This window comes from Delphinapterus leucas, chromosome 15, assembly GCF_059928025.1.
Source record: "Delphinapterus leucas isolate spDelLeu-1000000601 "Yukka" chromosome 15, BTC_Dleu_Yukka2, whole genome shotgun sequence".
NCBI lineage: Eukaryota > Metazoa > Chordata > Mammalia > Artiodactyla > Monodontidae > Delphinapterus > Delphinapterus leucas.
Genome location: NC_143143.1, coordinates 34856950 through 34875328, shown reverse-complemented (window position 1 = coordinate 34875328; position 18379 = coordinate 34856950). Strand labels below are relative to the sequence as shown.

The following is an 18379-nucleotide window of genomic DNA, read 5'->3' as shown; positions in this document are numbered from 1 at the left end:
ATCCCAGATGTCAAGCCAAATTTTCTGCTTCATCCTATCTCTGCCCCTTGCTACTCGAGAGGCTGTTTCGACGTGCACAAGCGAGTCTGTGCAAGGACGCAGGTGAGCAGGGAGTTTCTCTTCAACATGACTTAAGAGCAGACACCAAGTGGTCAGCTGTGGGCAAGCACTACCGTGGCAAGGGTTACAAGCTATCCAAGCTACCAGTTGAAGCCAGGGGTGCATTTGAGCAAGCAAACTGCACCCTAAACTAGTGTGTAGCCAGGGCTCCTAGCTGTAGCTGGCAGGGAACCAGGGAGCCCAGACTTCCTGTTTGGGACAGCTGCTGGCAAAAGCTGAAGCGCCAAGTATGTCTGTCCACTGTCAGTTTGAGGAGTGGCCCCAAACAGGGGCTAGACAGGGACTCTTCCAAGTGCCACCCATCAGCACATGGTGAAGGGCTCGGTCACTGAGGTGGCCAGTGGGTAACCATCTCTACCAATGCACATCAACAGATCTTTCCCCGAGCTAAAAGCTTGGTTTGGGGGGGGAAGTCTTGTTTTGTTTCTGCACCTAACAATGCAATAGCCTCGACATTCCCTTCTACAAATACATGAGTGTTGGTGTCGATTTGGAATGACTGTGCACCTTCGTTTTATCTTCCTAGTATTTAAGAGAAAAGATGACTGTATTTTCTGACAGTTTCACTTTCTTTGTGACTCTCTACCTATGAAAGGAAAAACTAACAGTTCTAGACAACACTCCTCACCTTTTTGCTTGTGGCCCAAGACAGAACGGAACAGCCAGTACCCTCATGGGCCCGGTGGTATGTCCCAAATTGTGTGAAAGGACCCTTCTTCCCATCACCCAAATCAGACTATTTCTTCCTAATCTTTAATAATAATTGCCCCTCACTTTCTGGATCATTTCCAAAATCCTAGTCCTGTGCTGAAAATTCTTTCAACCTTCTCTCTAAGTGATTGGGCGCCCTCTCTAAAATTTCACACACAAACTTTATCTTTTACTTGTTTATTGTCTGATCATCCTGTTAGAACAGAATCACCACGAGGGCAGAAATTTTGGTGTTTTGTTCACTGCTATATCCCCAGCACCTAGAAATGTGCCCAAAACAAAATAAATTATCTGTTGAATGAATGAATGGACAAGCCAGGGGCTCCTGGCCTATTTCATATTCTACAACTTGATTCTGCATTTTCCATTCACACCACAGAAACTTCAAAGGCCTCTCACCCATGCCTGATGTCAAACTGTCCCCATGTCAATTCCAGAAACTTGAAAAGCCATTTCCGGTTCAAAGAATCAAGCCCCTTGCCTGCCCCTGTCACCTGTTTAAATACGGTTATATATTCAATCCAGCTGATCTTACTGCTGCTCACATCTATCCCCTCATCTCCACTACCACTGTTGTTACCTTGGTCTAAGCCACTATTGCCTCTGCCTGGGATTTACTGAAACAGCTCACTAATCACCAACTCACATTCCCTAGAACTGAAAGAGTAAACTTTCTCAAATTGCAAATCAGATCACCTAAGCTTCCTGCTCAAAGCCCATCAGTGGCTACCCATTACCTACAGGATGGAATCCAAACTCCTTCCCAGGTAATCGCAGTCTTCCTTGTCCTGATGAACTACTTAAACTGCCCAGTCCACCAAGAAACGTAACCCCAAGCCTTTGCCCACGCTTCCTCCTCTGCACCGAATGTCCTTCTTTTATCCACTGGAAAGCCACTGCTCGACCTCAAGACCCCCCAGGTGCGTGCACCTCTCTACTGTATTCCCATCTCTGGACTCGACGATGTTTATACCCTCGAGCTCCCCCAAGTCACAAACCATCACGACTCCACCTGTGCGTCTATGGGGCCAGGCGCCGTGAGAGCACAACAAAGATGTTCTCGGGGTGAGTGAATGTGCAGAAATGATGAAAGTCCACTTCCCACAAAGCCTGTTCAGACAAATTACAGAGCGGCAGCTTCCTTTCACACTGCCAGGCTAAGTGCTGGAATCCCCAGTTTATTCAATGGATATTCATTTCTACAGAATCCTCTACTGGTTATTTTTAACCCCAAGATGAGAAAAGGGGACAAAAGAACAAAAGTGCCAACACTGCGTAGAGAAAAATATCTGCCACAAACCCAAAGATGGGCTAAAAGGAATCTTATGTATATAACCTTAGCCCTCTGTATGAAAAGGGTCTTCTACAAACTATGCTATCATCTCAACTGAGCAGATTTGTACAATGTCAGGAAAATTGAACTGTGCAGTTTCAAAAAAGGTCAGGAAGTTGTGTAGACATCCTCTATTACTGGGGTCCCGTCCAGAGGTTTTCAAAATGTGCTGAATAAAGCAAAAATCATGGTCTCAGGGAAACTGTTAAAGGAGAGAATATCATACCAAAAAATCACTGGTTAAGCTAAGCCCTCTATCCTTCCCCGTATCCCATCCAGTGCTAAAACTTTTCCTTATAAATATACAGTGTACACAAATTTAAAGAAAAAGTTAATTTACGAAATTTACACTATGTGAGTTTTTCTTAAAAATCAACAAACTCATTCTGGCTTTTCTTTTTTTTTCTTTGGTCAGTGTCTTTGAGACCTTTGATCTATAAGTTGAAAATAAAATTACACATAAATTAACAAAAATGGGTATTGCCAAAGAATCAAAGACCTGGCAATTTCCAGACATACTTAATGATTACATCTGTTTTTATTTTTGAAATTCAAGTAATACACTGTTCAAAGCACCACTTACAAAACTGCTATCATTGTCATACTTAATCTAATGTAGTACAGCGCTGCTCCATTCTCTGGAATCTGTCCCACAACCCCTGAGGACAGAGCCTGAGACACTCAGATCCCAAAGGTGCCAAAATGTCAAGCAGGGATTACATCCGCACCCCACTCCACTGGCACCTCCAGACTCCAGAGCAAGAGACACCCTCCTGCAAAGGAAGACACTTGTCACAGCAGAATCTCTTAAGCGAACTACAAAGTATAGTTTCTGACCTCATCAATGTAGCCTTGCAAGCTCTTGAGGCAGAGAGAACTATGAGGTGAAAATATATTTCTACTCTACCCACAAATTCTTCAACTGTTGGCAAAATTAACAGAATAAAGAAAAATTAGGATAAGAATAAAGCACCCTCGCCAGATAACAGATAAGTAAATGACATGGAACTCCGATCACAAGCAGAGAAAGAAAATATCAACTGAGCACACGGGACTGTGTCAAGGCTGACAATTTACCCAGGCCCTCAAACTCAATCACTTACCAGGGCTGATTTACACTATTACTTCTCCTGTCTCTGATTTAAGCTGTTACTTCTTCTTCTGAGGATTCCATTCCCTGGGGCTTTTCACTGTGTAATTATGCAACGTGGGGGCACCACAAAACACAATACAGCTTTACAAATGTTGGCTTTTTAAAAATTAATGTTATTTTCTCTACATACTCCCAAAATAGATGTTCCCCTCAATCCAGAAGACTTTAGTAAAATATAAGGACAATTTTTAAAAAGGATGGGAGAGGATGTTATTTAGAATTCTTACTTTTGATCCCACTTACTTATACATCATTTCCCAGACCTCAAAGATTTTTGCCCTAAGTGAAAATAAAAGAAAAATAAAATAAAAGAAGCAGCTCAGTGAAAACACAAAGAATAGCAGTAAGGAGCTTAAGACAGGGACACATCTGAGGGGTTGGGGGAGGGGGTCTAAACTTTCAAATCACCTGGTGGTCTGAGAAGTTCAATATTCTAAAGTGCTGCAGTCTATAAGGTAAGACAAATACCATGATAAGAAAGCATTGTTAAATAAATGAAAGCTGAAAATGCAAACATTTTTTAAAAAGACATCTAGGCAAAAGGCAGTGTGCACTTAGGGGTACATAATTTCATCTAATTCTCAAGGGTCTTGCAGGGCTGAGCCGACTTCCTTATCCCAGCAAAGTGAGGCCCAGGGAGGAGAAAAGTTTTATTCTTCACATTTTTGGAAAAAGGCATAGAAAAACGTTTTGATGGGGCTTCAGGGTGACCAAATGGATCACAAAGGCAATTTCTTATGGTGTTTCAAAGTTTTGACCACTGAAAGGCTCCAATCCCCTTACACTCATCAGACCTGCCCCAGAATCTCAGAAACATTAACAGCCGACTGGCAGGATACATATTGTCAAAGTTCTCCTTCCTTCAAAAAAAGGTGTCATCTATGTCAGCACTGTCAGGGTGTGAACAGATCTGTGATACCTCACTCACTGGGGGAAAAGTCCCACTGGTCCTGAGATGCCCCCATGATAAGATGTCCGAGAACAACTGATCTGCCTCCAGATGCTGACAGTGGAAAAAGACTGTTTTGTTTTTCCAACACAAATGGGATTGGGAAAGGAGATGACAAGGCAAAGAAATGCACATACCTTTCAACTGGTCAGCAACAACGTTCTGGCCGAGGCGTTCAGTAACCTTCCCATCTTCCATTTCGTACCGGTCATCTAGGTATTTTGCGGTGGCCTCGGAAATGTGAACCTTGCCAGCCACTCCCAGCTGCTCCATGAGATTGGCCAAGTTCACATCATTGGACCACACGTCGAATTTAAACCTCCTCATGCCCAAGATGCCGCACAAGACAGTCCCCGTGTGAACCCCAACGCGCATGTTCACCATCTCTTTCTTCTCTTGGCAGAACTGCTCGATAGCCCTTATCATGCCCAAGCCCATTTCAATGCAGCAGTAGGCATGGTCGGCCCGAGGCTCGGGACACCCGGCCACACAATAGTAGCAGTCTCCCAGAGTGCTGATTTTCTCACACTTGGTCTCCTCGCACAACCGGTCGAAGCGGCCGAACAGATCATTGAGGAGCCCCACCAGGGCATGGGCGGACTTATTGGCACTCATCTTGGTGAAGCCCACGATATCTGCGAATAAAATACTGACTTCTTCGATCTGCTGCATTTTGAACGGGCGGAAGGCAATAGGGGCTTTCTGTATGGAAGACTTTTTCTTCCTGTTCTTGGGGCTGGAGGTGGCATGCCTTTTGACAGAATTCTCGCTCTCCTCGTCCCCCTGCTTCATCAAGTCATCAGCTATGATTCTTGGCATCACAGAATGAATCATCCTCTCTTTCAGGGCTTTTTCGACTTCCAGATCCTTTCCATGCATAATTGACTGGCCCACCTTGAGGAAGGTGCTTCTGGATCTCACCTGGGACATGATGAACAGGTGGATCCCAATGGCGTGAATGCAGACGTGCAGCAAGGCTCGGCTCAGCAGCTCCCAGTGCAGGGCCTCTGCTCCAGGTGAGGGGAAGCAGGCTTTGTCTTGGAAATGATAGCCAAAGGTCTCAAAAAGAACAGAATAGGCCACTCCCAAAATCAAGCTCAAGTACAAAGGTAAGTGCATGACGGTGTAGAGCAAAAAGAGCACTTCAATGCACATGGAAAAGCTCCCCACTTGAGATAAGCAAGTGTCTGTGGGCCTGGCTGCCCGAGTATGATTGAAGCTGTCAACTCGTCCTGAGAAGGGCGTCAAAACCTGAAACTGGGAAGCCAGAGTCAGGGCGAACACCAGGAGGGTAAGAACCAGCGAGGTCCACACGTAATGCCGGGCGTACAGCTTGGTGAAGGTAAACAGAAAAAAGCCCACACACACCACGAGGAAGCACAGAGCAGGGGCTACCATGACAGTCAGTCTGGATCTCATGTGGACCCCAAAATAGATGCTCCAGAGAAGGCAGGCGAAGCCAATGTAGAAGAGCGCATACCGGAAGCGGCGCTGGGTCTGCGGGAAGCAGCGCTCCATGCAAGCCTCCTCCAGGTTCATGGAGTCGAATTTGGGGTCCCACCACCGGCTGGAGGCCCTCTCGAACAGCTGAGGCAGCTTCTTTTTCCTGCGCAGGCGGCCTCCGGCGCCCATTCTCCGGGGGACGCCCCCTGAGTCCCCGGAGCTGCTACAGCTGGAGGAGATGCTGTACTTGCAGTATTTCGGGTGGCTGTTGGAGGACAGCTGCTTGGGGTTGATTTTGACCCTCACACTGTTGCTGTCTCCGCTGGAGTCACAACTCACCTCGGTGCTGTGGTGCTGCAGCAGCTGCTGGTGGGGCGGGGAAGCCATGTTGCTGAGCGCTCGGAAGCCTCCCGGCCGGGGTCACCGGAACCTATCAGCGAGACAACCAGAGTTACACTGGCATCTGTTCCTGCAGGTACGCACACCTGAAGGCCACGAGCTCTACCGGTTTCCTAAGTGGGGGCCCCGGCGGTCTACTGGGAAAGGCACCGTCTGCTCACAGCAACCGGGTAATGTCTGAGCGCCACTCCACCGTCCCCCCTCGAGGCCAACCGCAGCCACCGGGGCCGGACCTGGAACACACGGGGGTCCGAGCGGCGGTCGCCCCCGCGCCCGTCCAGCGCCGCCCGAGCCCGCGGTGCGTTTCCTACGCGCGCACTCGCCTGCTCCGCCGCCGGCTCCGGAGAGAAAGTCCAGCCGAGCCCTCTCACGCCGCGGGCCGCTTTCGCAAACACAGTTCTCCCGGCGGCGGCCGCGGGCCCCTCATGCTGCGCACAGAGCGGCGCCTCGGCCGCTTCAAGGCCGGCGGCCGGACCCCCGCCCCCGCCCCGCGCCCGGCGCCCTCGCGCTCTGCTGCTCCGCTGGCTGCGGGCGGGCTGCGAGGCCCGGCGCAAGTTTGCGGATCCCCCGGCGCTGCGGCCGTCCCCGTTGGCGCGGCTCGTCTAGCGGGGCCTGACCCGGCCGCGCCGCCCCTCCCGGCCTCCGGGGCCAACCCCGCGCCCCGGAGCCGCCGGGCGCCGAGCGCAGGGCGCGGCGGGCGCGGGCCCCTCAGCCGGCGGCCCGTCCGCGGCGCTGCCGCAGAGCCCGCTCCCGGGACGCCCGCCCGCCCACGCCTGGGGCGGCCTCCCGAGCTAGAGATGCCGCCGCGGCCGCAGCCGCAGCCGAGCCCCGCGATGCCGCTGCCTCATGTCGGAAGAGCCGCCGCCGACGCCACCGCCACCATCTCCAGCCCCCTCCCTCTCCCCCTCCCGCTGTCACTGACAGACTCGCGCCCGCGCCGCCCCTCGCCCCGCCACAGCGCGCACGCGCGGCCCGCGCACGCCGCCGCCGGGTCCGGGTACGCGCACAGTGCGCGCGCCGGGACAGCAGGGCTGCGGGACGGGGGCGGGCCGCGCGCTGAGGCGCCGCCCTCCGCCCGAGGCCGCGCTGCGTCCAGGCCGCGGGCTGCAAGCACTGGTCGGGCTGCGGGACTGCGGGCACGTTGAGAGGCTACCGTTCCCTGAGGCTCGACACCCCCCAGACCCGCTCCGGGAAACCTAAGGGCATCTGCTAGTTAAGGAGCAACTGGGGTGTGACGTTTGGGATATGAAAATGTTTGCCCTCCTGCTCGGCACACCTTGTTTATAAATGAAAGTTTGCAACTATTGCATGTGCCTAAAGGGAGGGTCCCCTTTCTTCATAAGCAATGAGCAAGTGTCACCCGGGGCCCTAGGCCCTCCCTGAGCGCGTTTGGGGCGACCACCGCAGTGCAATCCAAGCCCCAGCCTCTGCTGGCCCGGCCTGGCGGGCCTCCAGGGCGCGTGGTTGGCCCTAGAAAGTTGGTGACACTGAGAAGCAACTCCTCCAGCCCCAGGGAGAGTTTCCCTTCCCATCCTTGGGTCGTCTCCCCCTCCTCCTGAACAGCCGTTTTTCCCTTTCCACAAATGAGGTTTTCAAAGGAGTCTGCTACTCCCGCGGCAGTGTGACAGTGGCCTCTCGAGCATTGTCTGCAACGTGAAGTACAGTCCTCTGCTCCCCAGGGCACCAGTCCTGACCCTTCTCCCCACACACTTCACGGTACCTCCTGCCAGTCATGGAGGTCTGCGCCCTCCTTGCCTCGCCAGGTTTCACTGTTGAATTAGAAAATAAAGTATCAATAAAATGTGGCTTGTCTACAGCATGGAATACTATTCAGCCATAAAAAGGAGTGGTGTGCTGATTCATGTTGCAACCCAGGTGAACCTTGAAAACATGATGCTAAGTGAAAAAAGCCAGTCAGGAAAGACTGCATATTGTATGATTCCATATATATGAAATGTCCAGAATAGGCAAAGCCATAGAGACAGAAAGCAAATTAGTGATTGCCAGGGAGTGGGGGTAATGGGAATGAGGAGGCAGTGCTAGTGGGTGAGGGGCTTCTTTGGCGGGTGATGGAAATGTACCCCAACTAGATGGTGGTGGTCACACAACACTGTGAAAGTACTGAATGCCACTGAACTGTACACTTTAAAATGGTTCAAATGGTAAATTTTATGTTGTGTATTTTACCACAATAAGGAAAAAAGAAAACCAAAAAGTAACACAGTGTCTTTGCCATGGTTTTTCTGCAAAAAGTGCATAACCTCCATCTAATCATGAGAAAACATCAGATGAACCCAAGTTGAGAAGTGTTTTTCCAAGTTATTTACCAGTACCCATCCAAAGTGTCAAGGTTATGAAAGACAAGTAAAAGACTGAGAAACTGTCACAAGTCACAGAAAACTAAAGGATACAACAACTCTGGATCCTGATTTGGAACCTGGAACAGAAAAGGCCATCTTGGGGAAACTTGAATAATTTCTGGAGTTTAGTTAATGGCGTTGAGTTGTGAGGTGTTAATTTCCTGGTTTGGATCATTGTACTATTGATATGATTAGGCACGATGTTAACATTAGGGGAAGCTTGGGTGTATGGTATAGGGGAACTCTCTAGTACTTTTTGCAACTTTAAAATTGTTTCAAAATAAACATCATAAAGAGTTAAAAATAAACCTTTATTGAGCTTCAACTATGTGCCAGGCACACTCACATATTCCATTTTTGCAGATGAAGAAATTTGAGGTTCAGAAGAGCAGAGTGCACGGCACAAGCCAGTCAGTGAGACAAGAATAGGAAACTTACATTGAGTGAATGTGCCAGAAACCACTGGACGCTTTCACTTGTGACCTTTTTGGTCCTTACCACAACCCTCTGAGGTAGATATCATTGTCCCTATTTTAGAGATGTGAAACTGGGGTTGGAGAGTGACATGTCCAAAGTCAGACAATGGGCTAGGGACAGAGTTCAGATTCAAAACCTGATCAGACTCCTGCAGCCATGAAGCTCTGAGCGGCCCAGGCACCACCCTCTGTGAGCTTCCAGGTGGCCCTGACTCCTCTGTTGACCAACCCAGCTGGACAGGCAGCCCTTGGAGACAGTGCTAACTGTACACCTGCGAGCTCCCCATTCCTCATCTCCTTCAGTAATCTGAAAGATTGCCTATCTGTGCTTTTCCTCCCCTCTGCAAATCATTTCAGTCCTCCCACCATTTCTGGTGACTTTGACATTATAAATCAATTAGTCATGCTAGATTTTTAGACACAGGGAATGATCATACCCACCTCCCTCCTTCTCTTTTGTATGTCTTCTGCAAGCAGTTAGGCAGCATTCCCTGCTGTTGAATGTCCTCAATCTCCAGGTCAGGGCGTGAGTCATTCCATAAACCCTTGGGATTGAGGACGATGTGCCTGGCACTGTGGGTTAGGTCCTGGGTGTACGATGATACACCATCTCTGCCTTTAAGGGGCTTGTAGTAGCTGGGAAAGATGCCAAGGGAAGGGGATGGGTTAAGAAAATAGAATCAAGATCCAAATGAGGCCTGTGTATTGTAATTGGTTGAGGTAGCTCTTATGTCTCCTTTTTTTTTTTTTTTTTGGTTTATTTTTTATTGAGGTAACGAGATCTTGATTCAAACCAATCAACTGTATAAGATTTTATGAGGGCTTCCCTGGTGGTGCAGTGGTTAAGAATCCAGCTGCCAATGCAGTGGACACGGGTTCGAGCCCTGGTCCGGAAAGATCCCACATGCTGTGGAGTAGCTAAGCCCATGCGCCACAACTACTGAGCCTGCACTCTAGAGCCCATGCTTCGCAACAAGAGAAGCCACCGCAATGAGAGGCCTGCGCACCGCAACGAAGCCTGCGCACTGCTTGCCACAACTAGAGAAAAGCCCGCGCGCAGCAACGAAGACCCCACGCAGCCAAAAATAAATTAATTAATTATTTAATTTTAGAAAAGATTTTATGAGAGAACCAGGGAAATCTGAACACTGTATTTGATGATTACTAATAAAATATTGTTATAATGGTAAAAAGAAGAGGAAGAAGGGGGAGGAGGGGGAGGGGGAGAAGAAAGAAAGAAAAAGACAATGAAATTAATTAAGCTTGGTGACAGATTACATGTGACAGAGAGTTCTACAAAGGAGGTAACTACATTCTCATTCTCCCCCAGACCTGGAGGGTAGTTGCTGGAGGGTCCTGGGTCCCTTCTTCTCCACCCCCAGCATAAAGGTGCCTGATACCCTGAACGTACAGGGAAGATGCTTTCTCCAACCATCCAACCCGGGTTGCCACTAGATCTGCCAGGGTTTTCTCTCCATCTGTGATATGTGTAGAACTTCCACCCGGACACAACGTGAATCAGAATGCGTCCATACAAACTACAAGAGCTTTCAGAAAGCCTTGCTGGCCCCATCCTGTCATCCTCGCCCGCCCTCCCACGCATGATCACCTGATCAGTGAGGACCTCTGCTCTGAGCTGTTAGAAGTCACCAGGGTGACAACCGTGACTGGCTCCGTATGGATGGAGCACCACATTATTTTTGGTTGTCAGGTGGGCAACCCTCTTGGAGAACCACCCACTGGTAGAAGGGATTCCCCTCTCTTACCTGCTCATGTGTCCCAGGCTTTGATTACAAGCTTTGAGTCCTTTCTTCTTTCAACTGATGAGGGTGAGTTTGTAGGAATCTACCCACATTGTTTTTCACCATTGACTTCCTCCATCCTGTTGGCTGGTGACAAGTCTTGGGCAGCTGCCTTCACGCTGGCAGAAGATCAGATTTCCGGTCAAAACAAAAGAAGATCGATTAGAGAAGATAACCAAAATCCCTTGCAGACTCCTCTATAATCCAGGAGTCTTCAATCTAGTCGTGTATATAGATTCTAAATCCTGCTGTTCCTGGTACATAGCCCAATAACACCTTATTGAACGAATGCATGTGGGAATTAAAAGAGATAAGATGTATGTGGGGGACTTTCCTGGTGGTCCAGTGGCTAAGACTCCGCACTCCCAATGCAGGGGACCTGGGTTCAATCCCTGGTCGGGAAACTAGATCCCACACGCCGCAACTAAGAGTTGGCATGCCAAAACTAAAAGATCCTGCATGGGGCAACTAAGATCCGGTGTAGCCAAATAAATAAATATTTAAAAAAACAAAAAAGATTTATGTGAAATAGTTGAGCTCCCCAATACTTTTTTTTTTTTTTTTTTGCGGTACGCGGCCCTCTCACTGTTGTGGCCTCTCCCGTTGCGGAGCACAGGCTCCGGACACACAGGCTCAGCGACCATGGCTCACGGGCCCAGCCGCTCCACGGCATGTGGGATCTTCCCAGACCGGGGCCCGAACCCGTGTCCCCTGCATCGGCAGGCGGACTCTCAACCACGGCACCACCAGGGAAGCCCTTTAAGCACATTTTAAATCCTGGAAACATTAAAAGCTTGGAAACCACCTTTTCCTCCCTTCTTGAGTTACACAGAGGCACGTTCAAAGACATAGGGTATAGGTGCATCAGGACACAGATAAACACAGTGTAAATCATAATGCAAGCATCTTGGGTTTATGAAATACTCTATGGTTTGCAAGAAATTTGTGCCTATACTCCTTCCTTTGATTCTCATGGTAGTGCTGGGCGGCAGGGGGACAGGACACACTGGCCCGTGGCACAGAGACAGGTACCGAGACAGGGGGTAGGTCCTGAAGGTCCAGAGTGTTTCCAGTGCAGAAGGGGGTCTAGATTCCCAGGCCCACCATTCTCTCGGCTCCACCCTGATAGTAGTAAGTACTATTACTATCGCTTGCTCTGTGTCTGGCATTTTCCATTTATTACCTCATTCAATTCTTACCCATCCTTTGGGGAAAAAAATGTTTAGCCAACAAACACTCCAGGAAGGATCTGAACTCAGATGAGTCCCCGAATGCCACCTTCTAAATCAGTGGCATTCAGTTTACTCCAGTTCCATCCTGTCCCAATCTGCTCATCTGTGTTTGGTCCCAGGTACATACAGGGTACTGTGTGGCCGGGCAGCAGGCTGGAGGGGATCAAGCTCCCAGGCCAGACCAGGGCTGGTCTTGCTTCCCTGACCCACACCCATGACTGGGTGAGGTACTGGTGTCCTGGGGCTGCTATAACAAATTACCACAAATTTGGTGGCTTAAGACAATAGAAATTTAATTCTCTCACAGCTCTGGAGGCAAGAAGTCCAAGATCAAGGTGTCAGCAGGGCTGTGCTCCCTCCGGAAGCTCTGGAGGAGGACCCTTCCTTGCCTCTCCCAGCTTCTGGGGGCTCCCGGAGTTCCTTGGGGTGGGGGCTGCATGGCTCCAGTCTCTGCCTCCATCCTCAAGTGGCCCCTCTGTCTCGGGATCTCCAATCTCCCTCTGTCTCACTCTTATAAGGACAACTGTCATTGAATTTAAGGCCCACCCAGACAACCCAAGAGGATCTCATGATTTCAAGTTAATGACATCTACAAAGACCCCTTTTCCAAAGAAGGTCACATTCACAGGGACCAGGGGTCTGGAGCTGGGGGGACACTATTCAGCCCACTACAGGAAGGAGGCAGGTCGGCCTGCAGTGTCACCCTGTTCTTGCAGTGGTAGCTGCTCCGGCCACAACCCTAGGATGGGCCAGGCCTCCGGCAGGCAGGCAACAAAACCAAGGCCAGGCGGTCTGTCATCCAAGAATCGGGGAACAGGGCTGGCATGCTGGTGCCCAGGGCAATGGGCGAACACAGTGCAGGGCTAGGCAGGAGAGAGATCACTGGTTCCTGAGATTCAGGGAGGTTGGGGACAGAATGCTAATTTCAAAGGCCCAGGGCAGCGTTGCCAGGACAGCGTAAAACCTCATTCCTGGGCTGCTCAAGTATCCCGAGAAGGCGGAAGTCGTGTTATCCCCTGTGGCCGGGCCACAGGGCCCTGCAAGGGAGAGGGGGCCAACCTCGCTTGACTACGCAGCCCAGAGCTGATCTTCCTCCTGACGCCTTACCAGCTGAGCCTGCGGTCACAGTGCCATTTGCAGGACTGTGGCCCCACCAGTGCTCAGACAGGGATGGTGGCCATGCAGGAGTGTCCCAGCCGCCAGGACAGGGACACAGCAGAGAGCTGGCAGGTCTCCGTCCTCCCTGGCTCAAGGTGGAGTCACAGATGCTTGGCCACAGGCAATTCTGGACTTCGGTTACATTCAACAAACCTGCTACCTGCTTCCAACAAGCAGGGAAGGGGGAGAAGGCATTGGCAGAGGAGGGGATAAGCCTTGAGGACCTGCAAGTCTCGGTAGGGCTCAGGGAAGGGGGCAGAGTCTCTTGGGGATTCTGGAAGAGGCAGCATGACTGTGTGAAGCCAAAGTGGTGGGCTCTGCAGTGGGACTGCCCAGCTTCAAACCACAGCTCACTGTGCAACCTTGGGCTAGTTACTCAACCTCTCTCAACATAGGAGCTATAAACTGAGACCCAAAATAGAAACTACTTCACACAGTTATTATGAGGATTAAATCAAACGAGCCAAAGAAAGCACTTCACACAATACCTGGTATGTCAGCCAGTTCACAACAGCAACATCGGAGGTGAGTCTTGCAGGAGGGTGTGAAGGTTAACTTCATGTGTCAAACTGACAAGGCCATGTCGCCCAGCTGTGTGGTCAAACATCAGTCTTGGTGCTGCTGTGCGGGTGTTTTTCAGATGTGCTTAACATTTAAATCCACAGCCTCTGACTCAAGCAGACCATCTTCCCTAATGTGGGTGGGCCTCACCCAATCAGTTGAAGGCCTTAAGAGAAAAGACTGAGGTCCCCCAAGGGGAAGGAGTTCTGTGTTCGGACTAGACAGCAACTTGGACTCGTGGACTTGCCTGACTCTCCAGCTGCCGCCTCCCCCGTGCATTTCCGACTTTCCGGTCTCCACAACCTCCCTCCGTAAACACATATCCCCTTGGCTGTTTCTCGGGAGACCCTGACTGACACACCAACACTGAGTCTTCTAACCCATGTGCACGGCTAGAGGGCTCCCCGTGAGGGAGGAGGCAGCACTCGGTCACGGGAGAGAAAAGGACATCCAAGCCAAGGAGGCGCCTGCCCCACCAGGGGCTTCAAGGGACGAGAGGCAGATGTCACCACCTCACAGTGGAGCCCGAGGCTCAGGGCTGAAGGGACTTGTTCAATGTCACCAACTCAGAACGGAGCTGCTGGGCCTGAACCTGGATCTGCCCGACTCACAAACCCAGGGCTTCTCCCATCAATCAAGTGAATGTCATCCATGTGGGGGGGGGGGCGAGGAGAGGAATTAGCAGGGCAGGGAAGAGGGTGGAGGGCTGTGACAGGGGGCAGGGAGTACAGGACAGAGAGAGGGTCAGAGAAACCACAGGAACCCAAGCCAGGCAGACGGGGAGGGTGAGCCCAGCACTGCTTAAAGGGTTGACTGCCTTTGATTTAAACACACCCTGTTTGGGCTCAATATCAATTCTCCCCTGGGTCTCCAGCCTGCCACCTGCCCTGCAGACTTCAGATCTGCCGGCCTCGCAATAGTGTGGGCCAATTCCTTAAAATAAATCTCCCTGTGGATGGGTGGATGGGTGGATGAGTGGATGGATAAATAAATAGATGGATTGATGGATGGATAGATCTAGATATACAGATACCTCTAGATAGATCTAGATCCATCCATTTATATTATCTATCTATCTATTCATCCATCTACTATGTACACACCTGTTGGTTCTGTTTCTCTGGGGAACTCTAATAGCGGGGGCAGTAGAACCAGTGTCCAGGAGCCGCAAGGATAAATGTCCCAGAGAGAGGCCCAAGCAGGTGGGCTGTTCCGGGGAGGTTGAGCAGGCCAGCTGGGCGCAGGGCAGAGGGGACATGAGGCAATTAAGCAGGACAGGCAGGGTGGGGCCATGTCAAGAGGAGGCGTGTGTGTGCCGGAGCTGCCCTGGCAGAGGCAGCCCTTCACAGAGCACATCGGCAGGACGCCCCCACCCACTTCTGCCTGCTTTCACAGATAGAACCAGGGCGCTGCAGAAACATGCTTGCGAAGAGAAAGGAGCCTACCTCTCATCCACCAATGATATCATGCACAGATGCAGACACATCCCTGCCTGAGGGCACGATGGCTCAAAGTCAGGAGGAGGCAGAAACGCTTGGGAGGCGGCTTTGCAAGTCTCTCTTTGGAATCTGGGTGCAGCCGCCCTACACACGGATCTGGAATGTGCCCGCAGCGAAGGGACTTCCTGCACATTTTTGAGGTTCAGGGGATTCTGAAGGTAGGGGCTGGCATGAGAGAACAGCCTCCTAGGACAGAGGCTCCAAAAGGCAGGCAGTGGGAGCTGGTTTCACAGGAGCCCTGCTCACAGCCCGGGGCCAGAAACATCATCCCCACCAGACACGCTAAAAGCCGACCAGGGCACAGGTCGGCTGAACAGACCTCATGGCCAGTTCACAAGAGAAAATAGCCCGGTGGCAAAGTGGAGTTATTCAGTTCCAGAGGCTTCTCTCTTCTTTTTTTTTTTGCGGTACGCGGGCCTCTCACTATTGTGGCCTCTCCCATTGCGGAGCACAGGCTCCGGACGCGCAGGCTCAGCGGCCATGGCTCACAGGCCCAGCCGCTCCACAGCATGTGGGATCCTCCCGGACCGGGGCCCGAACCCATGTCCCCTGCATCGGCAGGCGGACTCTCAACCACTGCGCTACCAGGGAAGCCCGTTCTCTCTTCTTTATTAACAGGCTTCCCACTGGGAATGGATGCTATGCTTGCCCTTCCTAATGGCTGACTGCTATAATATCATACATTTGCACCCATTCTTTCTTCCAACTGTATAAATGCCAAGATAGGACAAGGACAGAGCAGAAGTCACAAAGCTCGAGTTTAGAACATCAGGGCCAGAGTTCCATTTCTACATGGAGGCCTAGTTATACTGCAAAAAATCCTCATGTTCCAAAACACCTAAAAAGAAATATATATTTTTTTATTCTGGTAACAGAAACATAAAATTTACCATTTTAACCACTTTTAAGTGTACCGTTCGGTGACATTAAGCACATTCATATTATTGTTCAACCATCACCTCCATCCATCTCCAGAACTTGCTCATCTTCCCAGACTGAAACTCTGTCCCCATTAAACACTACGTCTCAATTTCCTCCCTGTTCCCAGGCCTTGGTAACCTCTATTCTACTTTCTGTCTCAATGAGTGTGACTATTCTAGGCACCTCATCTAAGAAAAATCATACAATATTTTTCCCTTTGTGTCTGATTTATTTTACTTAGTATAATGTCTTCAAGGTATATCCATGTTGTAGTGTGTGTCAGAATTTCATTCCTGGGGACTTCCCTGGTGGTCCAGTGGGTAAGACCCCATGCTCCCAATGCAGGGGGCCCAGGGTTCAATCCCTGGTCAGGGAACTAGATCTCACATGTGTGCCGCAACTAAGAGCAGGTGCAGCCAAAATAAATTAAAAGAATTTCATTCCGTTTTAGGGCTGAATAACATTCCATTGTGTGCATGTAGCACATTAATTCAATGTACATTTGGACTGTTTTCACCTTTTCACTACCTTGGATAACGCTGCTATGAATGCTGGTGTACAAGTATCTATTTCGAGTCTGCTTTTTCTTGACTTAGTGATTTTTTTCTGAGTGTGAAAATTATTAAGTTTTTCATTATTACTTATCTTATTATCTTTATAATCTCTGTTGCATTTATGGTTACGTCCCCTTTCTAAATCTTTATACTATGTAATTGAGACTTTTTTTCTGGATCATCTTGTCAGAGATTTACCAACTGCATTGCTCTTTCAAATAGCTAATCATATTAGTTAGAACTGGATTTGGCTCTGGGTTACAGAAAACCTCCAAAGAGCAGTGACTTAACATGTTGTCACTGTGAAATGTCCAGGGCTGGTCTGGCCGTCTACAGTTTCAGAGAGCCAGGCTCCCCCGATCTGTTGCTCTTTCATTTCCAAGGAAGGAAAAGTCGCTGCCCAATATCCAAAGATCACTCTGTTGTCCAAGACAGTTTCTGGAGCTCCAGACAGGAAGAGGGAGAAGGGAGAGAAGAAAGGCACGCCTTCTTTCTTCCGTCTCCTGAGAACTGCACATACCACCTCTGCTCACGTTTCTTTGGCCAGAACACAGTCATATGGCCAATCAACTTGCAAAAAGTCAAAGAAACGTTTTGTTGTTTTCTCCTCTCCATATTTTGCTTTCAACAGTCAATTATCTTTCAAAGAAATATTTTTAATGAGAAAAACTCTTCTATTTCACCCCTCCAGTGGTCTGTGTTCCTATGTGTACATCTAGGTTTCCATCTGCTTTCATTTCTTTCTGCCTGAAGAATATTCTCTAATATTTCTTACAGTGCCTATCTGCAGGGAACGGATTCTCTCACCTTTTGTGTATTTGAAAATGTTTTCTCAAAGACTAATTTCACTAGATATAGATTTCTAGATTGATAGGGTTTTTTTCTTTTAGTGCTTTAAAGATGTTGTTCCAGCGTCTTCTGGCTTGCACTGTTTCTGACAAGAAATCTGCAGTAAAATTCTAACTTTTGTTCTTTTATTTTTTTGGCCATGCTGTGCAGCTTGTGGGATCTTAGCTGCCAACCAGGGATCGAACCCGGGCCCTTGGCGGTGAAAGCATGGAGTCCTAACCACTGGACCACCAGGGAATTCCCTTTGTTCTTTTTTTTTTTTTTTTTTTTTTTTGTGCAGTACGCGGGCCTCTCACTGTTGTGGCCTCTCCCGTTGCGGAGCACAGGCTCTGGACGCGCAGGCTCAGCGGCCATGGCTCACGGGCCCAGCCACTCTGCGGCATGTGGGATCCTCCCGGACCAGGGCATGAACCCGTGTCCCCTGCATCGTCAGGCGGACTCTTAACCACTGCACCCCGAGGGAAGCCCTGCTCTTCTATTTTTAATATATCTTTTTTTCTCTCAAATTTTAAAAGCTTTTTGTCATTATCACTGTTTTCAGCAATTTGATTATGATGTGTCTTGGTTTGGTTTCATTTTTATTCTTCTTGGGATTCTTTGAGTGTCTTGGATCTGTGGATTTATAGTTTTCATCACATATGAAAAACTTTGGCCATTTTCTCTTCAAATACATTTCTTTCCTGACCTTCCTATTTCTGGGACTTTAATTACATACAAGCACACGCACACATACTGCTTCATATTGTCCCACAGGTCAGAGAGGATCTGGTGGAGTTTTTTTCCTTTTTCTTTCTGTGCTTTACTGTGGATTGTATCCATTACTATGTTAACAAGTTCACTGATCTGTTCTTCTGTAGAG

At 49.5% G+C, this 18379-nt stretch overlaps 1 protein-coding gene across 5 annotated transcripts in view; it reads right to left on the bottom strand.

Annotated features, from left to right (window-relative positions):
* Window positions 1-18379, bottom strand: part of ADCY9 (adenylate cyclase 9) — a 181933-nt gene that overhangs the window by 129403 nt on the left and 34151 nt on the right. The window contains exons 1-3 of one of the 5 annotated variants that reach the window (XM_089896238.1): window positions 13625-17038; window positions 10711-10865; window positions 4404-6139 (exon numbers count right to left, since the gene is read on the bottom strand). In XM_089896238.1, the coding sequence (XP_089752364.1) occupies window positions 4404-6096 (1693 nt within the window). In that variant the 5' untranslated portion in view covers window positions 6097-6139; window positions 10711-10865; window positions 13625-17038. Of the gene's footprint in view, window positions 1-4403; window positions 6140-6341; window positions 6970-10710; window positions 12509-13624; window positions 17039-18379 lie in introns of those variants that run through there. The other 4 variants (XM_022594743.3, XM_030763626.2, XM_022594741.3 and 1 more) reach the window with 4 other exon arrangements.